This window comes from Halyomorpha halys, unplaced genomic scaffold (assembly GCF_000696795.3).
Source record: "Halyomorpha halys isolate HHAL.00 unplaced genomic scaffold, Hhal_1.1 Scaffold897.1, whole genome shotgun sequence".
NCBI classification, from domain to species: domain Eukaryota; kingdom Metazoa; phylum Arthropoda; class Insecta; order Hemiptera; family Pentatomidae; genus Halyomorpha; species Halyomorpha halys.
The window spans coordinates 22,515-34,178 of record NW_027114341.1 but is presented as its reverse complement, the minus strand read 5'-3'; the positions used below and the strand labels follow the sequence as shown (position 1 = coordinate 34,178).

Here is an 11,664-nt window from a genome sequence, read left to right as displayed (position 1 = left end):
AGCATACTGTAATATTTAAAAAACCCTATTTTGAACGATAATGGTAGAGTGATCGCAAATGGATCCAGACCAAGAGACAGGAATGATTCAGCATCATCCTCCGAATGGCGGGTCTGGATCCATTTGCGATCATTCTACCATTATCGTCCAAAGTAGGGGTTTTTAAATATTACGGTATGCCGCCATTCCATAAAGCTAAACTGTCCAAGTGCATGATCCAATACAACACTTCTACTTTTGTTTCGTCTGTCTTTTGCTAAGTTAAATAAAAATTATCAGGATTGCAGGATGTCAGCATCTCCCTCTCTGTCCCACCCTTCTTACAGTCCAGATGTTGCCCAACAATTGCGCATCTTTTGAAAGGATGTCAAAGAAGGATCTGAGCTTTTGGGCCATAGCTAAAAACTAGTGTAACCAACAAGTTCAATTTCTGGCAGTAAGATGGGTTAAAGCAATTGACAACGATGTCTTTAAGAATTATTTGAAATGTGTAGATTTTAAACTGACTGTAAAATAACATTTATTTTCATGTATTGATTGTAATTATTTTTATGCATGGTTGTAAGGGTACTTCCAGCACATCGACCGCAAACTGTTGACGGTATATTAATTAATTATATTAGAAGTCTTATTTAAAAGTACTTCAATGCTACAAAAATTTACTTATTTGATACGAAGATATACGAATCCAAGTTAAATGTAACAATTTTTTTAAATTTCATAATATACCTGTAATGATATAAATAGTATTAGGCAGAGAATTTGGTTTGGCTCCACATCTATACACCAGGGGTGGCCCAAAAGTCGATCGCGAGGCCAATTTTGGTCGATTGTCGATCGCTCGCAATGTCTAGGGTCGAATTCTATGTACCATGGAATTTGAAACGATCGTAAAAAACAAAACTTTCAAGCAATAGTTTCAGACATATTTCAGATGGATCATAAGTTATTAATTATCCATGTTCATTTAATTACCATGGATGTGATGTTGGTCCTTAATTAGGTTAATTGTAACCGGATTCGGATTTTGCTAAGTCTACGAAAACCCACCCGCTAAACAAGCCAAGACCAACTGTATCAGTTTTCTTAGGTAAATTTTTAAAGTCATAAATGTGGTTTGAATACAATATTAAGTGAACAGGAAGCGGTTAATAAGCACTTTCGGTAATTGTCCCCTCCCATCGCAGTGCATTAAAGATGGTATCGCGGCAACAGCGTTCTATCCATCTTTGTATTGTTCCGACGGATGCAATTTGTGAAAATGAGATAGTAGTGGTTGCGGTAGTAACAAAGGCTAGTTTAATAGCCGATATCCCATTTTATGTGGCATTGTATGTTGTGCTATAAAACATATTTCGGCCGAGTTTCATGAGCACATTCATTTGTAATGACTTTTGATAACAGTGACTTTCCTCAAGCAGTTATCTGCAAGGACTCTTAGGTTGGAAAAGGTCTCTTAGTAGTATACAATGGTTATGTTCCTCAGCTACCGAAGTTGTTAATTAATGGGTAATCTGGAGCAGCGGTCTAATGAGATATTAGTTTTTATTTTTTTTTTTATTTAACAATTCCATTTAATTGACAAATTTAAAATTCTACCTAATTCACTCACTCAGACCCTTAACAGTGATCCGCTACCCACATTCGATCCATTATACAAATTAAACTAATTTATCATTAGATAGCAATGTAAAAACAAACCAAAGACATAATATATTCAGCAGTAAATCAGTTTACGGAAAAACAAATAAATAAAACCACATAATATATGGTTATATTCATTATTGTATTCTTTGAATGAATAAAGACTAAAATATATTTTTCTGATACACTTAAAAGCAGTCTCTTATATGCAGTGACTCTCACTTGACTTCACATTCAGCGACATCACTAGTCAAAACTCATTTATCAAAATCTATCAGATTCATGATTCAACCAACTTCCAGGGAGACAGTTACTGAACACAAACATTCCAGTGTATCAGATAATTTCACTATTTCTCCTGGGGGTCTCTTCTCTATACTCAACACTTTTCAGTCTAATAGAGAAGGAATACCTCCCAGCCATCTTAATCCTTCCCCAAGGATCCCAAGCAAATACATTCAGAACTTGCAATTCCCCATTATTTGGTCTCAGGGAATTTTAAAACATCCATTTCCTTTAAAACTCAGATTCAAAGTTTTTACAACCACAATACTTCCCCTTACCTTTAGTTAAGCCAGCTGGGGTTCTGAAGATCACTCCTAACCCAATTCTCCCATCGACAATTTGGTTTACCTCATAATTTACTGATTTTTTCTTTAGTAATTTTCTAATAATTAAATACTTTCAAATTATGTTGTTATTCCTATAGTGATTATCTAATAATCAACATGCAAGCAAGAATTCGCGCAAAACAAAAGTCCATAATAATCTTCTGAATTGCTCTAATTTAAATATTATAGATTATTACATCAGTTCATAAGGGATTACTGTATTTTGAAAGAATATGTATATATATTTTTGTATAAATTACAATTAAATTGTTGTTTTTTTTATTTATAGTTATATAACTCAATTGAATAGATGTTTACAAGTGCATCATTGGTTTTCCAAAGGTGTGTTAAATGATATTTCAGTTAAACAAGATGAAATAAAAGAATGCCTACGAGCCTAAAAATAAAATCTTTAACCTCTCTAGTCAAGGTTCACATACAGATAATAGGATGTGACAGGCAAATACAAAAGAAAGAGAAAATAAGAGAGATAGCAAGGAATTTATATGAATTAAAGGATTCACAAAATCTTTGTTGGGAGAATAATGTAATCATTTAGTAAGATGTATTACATACCGGTGGTTTGGTTAGCACATAAATTTAATAGATAATGGTTATTAGCAAAATCAATGACATTTCTGACAACAAAATGATAAAAAGGAGAATAAATAAATTAGAACTGTTACCATATATTTTTAAATTGTACATCATTAATATGATTTTGAATAATTACAATAGCACCAGAATACTATATTTGATACAAATATTTTGATAATGATATTTTTCAGTTAAACATTATCAAAGATTTGGTTTGAATTATAAGAAGCACAAATGATAAAATATCTTAACACCAGGTAAAATGACATTAACAGAATAAACAAATTTGAAACCTTAGATAACATATTTAAATGAATAATAAAAAAAAGATCAACTTTTAGATGGAAGACTCAGAAGGAAAAACAAGGCAATGGCTCTGACATGCAACGAGGTTTCTTTAAATACGAAAGTATAAAATATGAAAATGAGTCTGTCTCTCCAATGATCAAAAGGGATTTTGAAAAATCCTCATTTATCTCAGTATCCTAATAGTTATTGAAGACATATGGCCATCAAGGCACCAAATCTTACAAAATTTATTAATTATTTCAATAAATCTTATTAGTCCTGAGGTAATCTCGATCAGAATCTATCTCGAGATGAGTTTTCAAAAACTCCTCAACTGTATCGGTGTCCCAACGTTCAATGGCTAAAACCTAAAATAAAAACAAGAATAGTTGAATGAACTGATGTTAAATAATATTTTTTAATTCATGTCATTATTAGCTAATCATACATACTTCTTGGACATTACCAGACTCATCCATGAGCTTGATAATAGGGTCAAGTCCTCTTACATACCTAATTGTTAGGTTTGGAAATTTATGAGGTTTATCACTCTTAATAAAAGCTGAAAAAAAAATTATAATCAGAATTTTACATATATTTATAAACAACAAATCAAAATGCTTAATGTAAACATATTCTCTGTGGCTAGATTTTCAAAGATACTATGAAAGAGCATTCCTTGTTATATTATTTTAAAATTACAAAATGACATCTCGACTCAGATTGTGATGATAGATATTTTATACTCATCTCTACAAATGATTATTTTTTTTTTTTTTACTTTTCCAGTTGTGTTCACAGACCTAGTGAGGATCCGTATCTTGTCTTGATCGTTTTGTTTCCAGAATGCTGCAGTGTATCTTTTTTTTTTTTTTAGATGAATTTTCCTATCTTTTCAATGAATAACAACTGCTTCTAATTTCAATTAGATGAGGATCAGAAATTGTCAAATGATACATATAATAGAGTGTGCACCATTTAACATGACAGATACACCAAATGTAAGATGACGTTTTCACCCACTTAACAGAACTTCTTACATCAAACAGTTCCTACTGGTTAATTAAAGAGAAGCCTCTCTATTGTGCCTTTTATTCATTGTAATAACAACCTGCTAATTTGTATATAATAAAGGAACCTACTTTTATAAAGGAATATTACTATTAATATTAATGGGATACTATTATAAAATATCATTGACCATAAATGTATTCAAGAAATTGGATGGAGGATGTGGTAAAGAAATCCTTTTACACTGTTTTTTTTCTTTCATGGAAGCACCCTCAACCAACTATTTTTATAAGAAATAATATAATTACATGTCATGGAAAATTACCTTGTATTTGTGGATAAGCCCCAAATTTACAAGTACAAACTTCTAAACTAGCTCTTGGATATCTTTTGATTGCAGATGAACCTTCTTCCCGTGTACAGCAATTCAGACAGTTCTCCCTGAACATATACAATAATAAATAAAGATGTTTACTTATTGAATATCAAGAGAGCATATTGATAAGAAAAACATAGTTCTAACTAATCTGTAATTATTTTCATTTCAAAAATCAAAATTAAAACACATAACTACTCTACTTTTACAATAAAAGAAAAATATTTATAATAATCCACACAGCGAACCAGAAGGTTGGATGCCATTACCACAAATCATCGTCTACATACATCTGTCCAGTGACACCCATCCAAACCGAAATCTACCAGATCAGTCTTGACGCAATCCTCCCACCTACTGTTCAATCTACCCCTTGGATGTTTATCCATTGTTTCATTGATAATTAACATTTTAGCGATCCATTTGTTAATAAGCCCTACAACCTTACATGCCTATCTTATTTGCCGCATTGCTATAGTCTGAATTATATTTACTGGGAGTAGTTCCCTTAATCCAGCATTATGTAGCCTTCTAAATCATTCAGTTAACTCATCCTTTTTTGGTCAGAATATTTTAAGTAATATTATATATATAAATAAATAGTTGACCGTATAATTACAAATTATGGAGAAGATGGTCACAGTAGTAGTCAAAAGAGAAACAAAAATTGTTAACCACTATTTATTTTCCAACGTATTGCCCTACTTATTAGGGCTTCTTTAGGGCTGTTCAAGTAGATAGATTTTGTGACCTTGACAGATGTATGCTTCCAATTTTCTATGCGTCACTAAAGCTATCAACTTGAACAGCCCTGATGAAGCTCTATAAAGTGGGACGAAGCGTCAGAAAATAAATAGTTAAAATAAATAAATAGCAACTATTTTTGTTTCTCTTTTGACCGCAACCTTGACCATCTTCTCCATAATTTTAGGTAATACTTTATTTTCAAAAACATGTGGCGCTGTTTTTCCCTTGGTGTTTCCATCTGTACTAGAATTTTCCACAAAATTTTATAAATTTTTAAATATTTTTGATAAAAATAATAAATTTAGTGAAGAAATAATCATACTTTTCACAACAAAATAAATCTAATATATGATAGAGAATATTTTTTCAAACTAAATGTAAATATCAAAACGAATCTCATTTGGTGAAATGTAAAAAAAAAAGTTTTGATAATAAAAAATGGCTAATATGTTCTACATTCGTTTGTTTCTAAGCCTTAAGACACTTACTCATTATATGACTAAATTAACCTATTAAGCATAGGAGCATTGATTGAAACATGCTCCTCAATCATAATTAGTGAATTTACTCTTAACATTAGACTACTTTGCTCCTATAAAATATAAATTATTAAAACACAATACATCTAAGACATGGACTCTATCAGAGAACTTTATAAGAATACGCTATTGTAAAATAATTACTTCATAAATTCTAGATCATATTTTGGTAATTGGTCACAAGTAGAACACAAAAGACTGGCTTTATTCATGCCCAGGGCCCAACAATCTTCAGCAGTAAAACTTCCATTACATTCATTGATTAACACCTGAAAATAGATTGTATTTAATATTTCTGCTATATACTGTTTGATCGTTTTTATTTCATTTTATCAACACCAAACATCTTATAAAAATACTTACAACAAATATCAAAGAGGCTAAAAAAATAATTAAACGATGCATTTTAAAATTCTGATCCTTCCAAAATTTCACTAAAATACGTACATTACCAATTAAATCACGGAAATATTACCCTATCACAGATAAATAAATACTATCGGCTGATAACCCAATCACTCATTACATGGCAAGGAGTTTTGAACAACACAAAACCTTCCGCAGGTTATCTTTTGATGTACGCGATCGATATATCGATTACTAAAAAAATTGCAAACTATTTATTTTTAAATTAATGGAAAACACTTATTCGATTTAAACATACTATTCAAGTTTGACTGGCTGAAGATCTTACTTGTGACTGTTAAATTCACAAAACTGATCGATGAAGAAGAATTCACAAATTGAATTGAATTCTCGATTGAAGATCGAGGAAGAAGAATTCACAAAACGGTAGCTTTGTAAAATAGATAACTATTTTATCCTTTACAAAGATGGTAACAAGTTTGTTTTTTTTTGTGTGTGTAATTTTATATAAAAGAACGATGGTCTGGGAGCGGTAAAAAAACGATGCAGGGCTTACTGAGTGTAGGTAAGAACAAATTTTATTTTTGTTCGTACCTGCAGTCAGCAGGCCCTGATGAAGCCCTGCAAAGTGGTGCGAAACGTTGGCTCACACCACCTAAATGGTCTAATTACTATTGGATGTTTTTTTTTTACTCCACCCGGACCAACATCCATTTATCTATTATCCATGGCCAATCAGTGATCTTCCTGCATAATTTTATATCTCTAGTCTTTATGTATATTTCAAAAATAAAGGATCAACTTTTTTATGCGATAAAATTAAAAATTTAATAAATCACTCTTGGTTAAAGCAATTCAATGAAAATAAATTTCAGAAGACGAAATAAAAACTTCTATTACTTGATTCTTACAGAAAATGTTTGTTTATAATTTTACAAAACAAAAATTTAATATCTCGTGCAATTCCCATTATTAAGTGTTGTCATTTCATTGATTCATCTGATTTCTATTTTCCTCCTCTTTCAAATTATTGTAAATTGTAACTAAATTCAATTGGGTTGTTGGCGTAAATTTTGCATATTTTTGATTTATTTTACATACTTTCTTTAATTTATTTTCTAGTACTTCTACTTTTTAACTCACCTTCCTCGACGAACTCTGAGTTGAAAAATAAATAATTAAAATCTAACAGACGTAAGCACTAAAACAGTCATAAGTATTGAATTTTTTAGCTCCGGTATGAACTAAACCATCGCTAAATGAATAGGTGTGTTGAATCCGAAGTTATTTAAATATAAATATAAGAATGTCATACTTTATTCTATTTACTGCTAATTCAGTATCAATCTTCGATTCTATTGGTTTATTAAATGAAACCGAAAACGTGCGTTTATTTTAAATTGAAAAACAAATCCACTGCTTGGGAAAAGAATTTTTTAGTAAAAATTCCGATCAATGAATTTCTAATTATATAATTAACTACTTCTCTAATTATGAGTAAATGACGAACATTGCTCAACCTCGGGGGTATAGCTCAGTGGTAGAGCATTCGACTGCAGATCGAGAGGTCCCCGGTTCAAACCCGGGTGCCCCCTGTATGTTTTTTTATAATATAAATATTTTGTTACAATTTGTTATTGCTTAAGTTTCATTGTGATTCTAATAACAATGGCCTGAATTTTTATTAAGAAAAGCTCACATTTTGCCATATAATATGCAATAAAAATATTTAAATATGTAATGAAACAGCTAAAATATCTATTATGCACATAGAAGGATCTGAATAAAGAAATAAATAGTTGACGAGATTCAATAACTAAACAAAAATTAATTTTGTTTTTTTATTTTGTTAAATGAAAATAAACTTACCAATTAAAAATACAAGACACACTTTCTTAACTAAAATTTCCAAATAATAAATACTTACAATGAGTAATACAAAAGAAAAGCAATAATCATTGAATTTAAGAAGGGTAACTAATTGATGTTATTAAAATAATAAATAAAACACAAATTAAGAAGAAACCTAAATATATTTGTAAATAAATGAGAAATATGATGAGAAAGTTTTTAAAGTATGAAAGTTTTAGATTGAAGCATAAAAAAATTTACAAGATATACAAAAACTGAGAGGGTTTGTAAGAAGTTTTTTTAACTAAATAAACTTCATACAAATCATGCTATAAATATATGTTCTAACAGTTATTTAATTTGTTTTGGTAAGAAAATTTAAATCATACTGCTTTTAAGGGATTGTGTCATGGGTTAGACAATATCTTTTAATATCTAAAAACAAACCCTGATAAAGTTACATGCCTAACAAAAAGAAAATTAACAATAGACTCACATGTAGTTTCATGTTGATCGATCAGTGATTTTCTTTTGCTTGAAATATGTTTGAGCAGTAGCTGCAATAAACAATTTTGCGATGTAAATTTGTAAAAACTATTCATGACTGTGTCACTTAATTAAAACAATTACGATCAATAAATATTCCAGTAAGAAAATACAAAATAAAAATACCCAATTTGTTGAATTTTTCGATTTTGTTGAAGAGTGTAAATATTTGTACTACAGACATAAGAGACACCATGTGACATTTTCCTAACACTGCACGAAAGTAAGTTAAACAGATATTTCTCTTCAAATAATAATATACAAAGCATTAGTATTTTTTCCTAAGTATGGAACTCCCCTTAAAGTGGGTATAGAAGAAAGTCATCAATCTACACCTCAAGATAAAGTAAAAACCACAAAATAAACATGTATTATAACACATTTAGAGCAATAAAAATGGAGATTAAGTACATACTTCACCTATGAGGTGCAAATATTGCTAAAGAAAATCACATTCCTTATTCTAATTTCATAATTGGGTAACAAATTGTAAATAACTAAACATTTAAAAACAAATTACCTTTCTATTTTACAGATGAAAGTAAAACAGTAGCAAACAAGATACAATGGTGTTCTCTTATGGTTTGCAATCAAAAGAGAATATAGTGGGTGATTTAATTAAATTCCTATTCCCTGAAACTACAGGCCATGAGACCCGAGTTTCGATTATTTGGCTGAGTACTCCAACAATATAATGTATTTATTGTTAAATGTAAAGACTTGCAATAAAATAGTCATAAATTCTATAAAGATATAAAACTTTTGAAATCTCAGTCAATAGACTGCTAAAAACATGAAATTAAAATGGGAGATGAAGAAATATTATATCATAAACCAATTCCATGGATGACTTTGGTAATTGTGTAATGAAAAAATATCTAACTGACAGATTTTAAGAGGCAAGAAATATACTTGTTTTCTATAAAAAAATTTTTAAAACCAAATCCAGAACATTTCATTCAGTTCCAAAAATCAATCAATCAAAAAAACAAATCAAAGCTCAACATCGGTAGCAATAGCTTCGAGAAATTACTCATATTCACTTCATTTTCTTTGATAACTGAAGCTGTCCAATAACTGGCTCGTCTTCTGAAGGGAGACTTTCTTAAACTAAAGTGATTTCACTACTGTTTCATGCCTAGAGGTGTCCAATATTCAATCTGAGAAGCATTCATTATTTCAAAGGATACAATGAAGTAACAAAATAGTGGATTAGATAATTCTACCATTATTTTGACACTTAAACAGTGTTTTTAGTTCTCAAATCTGTCTTAGATCATGCCTCCTTCCTAGTCACCAGTGAGTGTAACCAAGAGCAATCTCTACCCTTCCTCAAGAATCCAAGGCACATACCCAAGTGTATGTGAATATGCTAAGGCATTTTCTCTCTCCACATAACTGTAGGCACATATCCTATAGTGTGATTCCTATTCTTCGAGGGCCTAAGGGAAATATTTTGAGGACTTACAACACACAATGGTTACCATCCTGTAAGGATTTAAGGGACACATACCTTCAAATTTTTTAGATCGTACATGATTTGAAGATTGATTCTCCATAACCTCTGATCCTCCCGTCCTATTCTTTCTTTTAGCTAAACCTGATATCTTAAGATCTGGAGCGGAAAAGGAAGAAGAGAATGGCATAGGACTGGAAACTATGAATCTATTGATGCATTGACAGTACCTCATAGTGTGCTGTGGTCAAAGAGAGAAGGTCAAGAAAAAAAGATGGAAATGAACATAGAGGTATTTATTGATTCATGAAAACAGTTCTTAAGTAAAAGATGATAGGCTAACAAAATCAGATAACTTACCTTAGATGCACTTTCCATGATTGAGAATTATGCAACAAAAGAACAAAGGAATCATCCTATTTCGATAACTTATAGTTTATCACTAATTCAAGAATGGTTTAAATAAATGTTTCAATAAATTAAAAAAATAAGTAAACCTTTATTTTATAACATATTTAATTTACCTTTACTAACAGCCAACAGATAAAAACTACCATTACATTCAAGTGAATGGAACTCTTTAATTAACATTTGGTACAAAATTAATAAATATTGATTAAAAAAAGATCTATTTCACAACAAAAATATACATACTATCTATCACAACCTTTAATAACCATAACTTTCTTTAACCTTCAATCAACTACTAAACAGACAATAACTTATATTTATCTGAACCTCTTTTAATTATAAAACCTTGAACATTGAGAATTGAAATAAACTGATAGAAGTCCTGCACCTGCAGGTTAAGTGATTTAATCAAGTCTTTCATTTCTGCAACACTGAACGTATCTTTATTTTCAAAACTTGCCTTCTTTTGTAATGCTCCAATAAATTTCTTGGCCTTAAAAAAAAAAAAAAAAATTAATCCAAGCATAAAAAAATTCTTTACAAGGAAAGATATAAAGGTTTTAGGCAAAATGCATACAAGTTAAGACAAATTTTTAAATAAACCTCAACATTTCTAAAGATCCTACCATGTAATTAAAAATAAAAAAGTCATACTTTATTACTTAAGTTTATACGAAAGCTTCAATTTACTACTGTAGTTTTATACAAATGCTTAAGTTTATTATTGAAGTTCACAATCATTATTATAGGAAGTTTGAGGGTCGAACGGGTCTGAAACAAGGTGATTCTCTATCGGCTATCTTATTTAATAAAGCACTAAAATACATTATTCATGTCAAATATACCAAAAAGGGTTCAACTTTAGGTGGGAAAATACCTGTGTTTGATTAAGCAGATGATTTTATATTATTTGGTGAGGATGAGGAAACTATAAAACTAAATACAACTAACAATGAGTAAGGGGAACTAGGTCTCGAAATAAATACAGATAAAACAAAATATACAGTCAACAGTAGAAACAGAAGCAATTTCAGTGATATTCAAATAGGGGGAAATACATTTGAACAGGTAGAGAGGTTTAGGATTTAGGTTCTACAGTAATTAGAAAAAACAAAATTGACAAGGAAATAAAAGCAAGATTAAAGGTGGGAAATGCTTGTTAGTTTTCTATTTCGAAATTGCTTAGCTCCTTCTGTTCAACAGCTTAAAAGTTAAAATTAT

The 11,664-nt window shown here is 30.1% G+C and overlaps 1 protein-coding gene and 1 non-coding gene across 2 annotated transcripts; one reads left to right on the top strand and one right to left on the bottom strand.

The window, feature by feature from the left end:
- Nucleotides 1-3,161: 3,161 nt before the first annotated feature.
- On the bottom strand, nt 3,162-6,362 carry LOC106686906 (selenoprotein F). Its single transcript, XM_014430506.3, has 5 exons — nt 6,177-6,362; nt 5,958-6,082; nt 4,477-4,592; nt 3,593-3,702; nt 3,162-3,508 (listed from the first exon to the last, which is right to left on the bottom strand). Exons 1-5 carry the CDS (start codon nt 6,216-6,218, stop codon nt 3,401-3,403), a joined length of 501 nt encoding a protein of 166 aa, XP_014285992.1. The 5' UTR covers nt 6,219-6,362; the 3' UTR covers nt 3,162-3,400.
- Nucleotides 6,363-7,702: 1,340 nt separating this feature from the next.
- Nucleotides 7,703-7,774, top strand: TRNAC-GCA (transfer RNA cysteine (anticodon GCA)). Its single transcript has one exon. It is a non-coding gene; the product is annotated as a tRNA-Cys (tRNA).
- Nucleotides 7,775-11,664: the final 3,890 nt, after the last annotated feature.

What these genes read in the sequence shown, in the direction of transcription:
- LOC106686906 (XM_014430506.3), bottom strand. Translation starts at nt 6,218, where the DNA reads ATGCATCGTTTAATTATTTTTTTAGCCTCTTTGATATTTGTT. An exon ending in TAGCCTCTTTGATATTTGTT is followed by an intron (nt 6,083 to 6,176) that starts GTAAGTATTTTT and finishes ATCTATTTTCAG; the next exon opens with GTGTTAATCAATGAATGTAA. An exon ending in TATGATCTAGAATTTATGAA is followed by an intron (nt 4,593 to 5,957) that starts GTAATTATTTTA and finishes GTATATGTTCAG; the next exon opens with GGAGAACTGTCTGAATTGCT.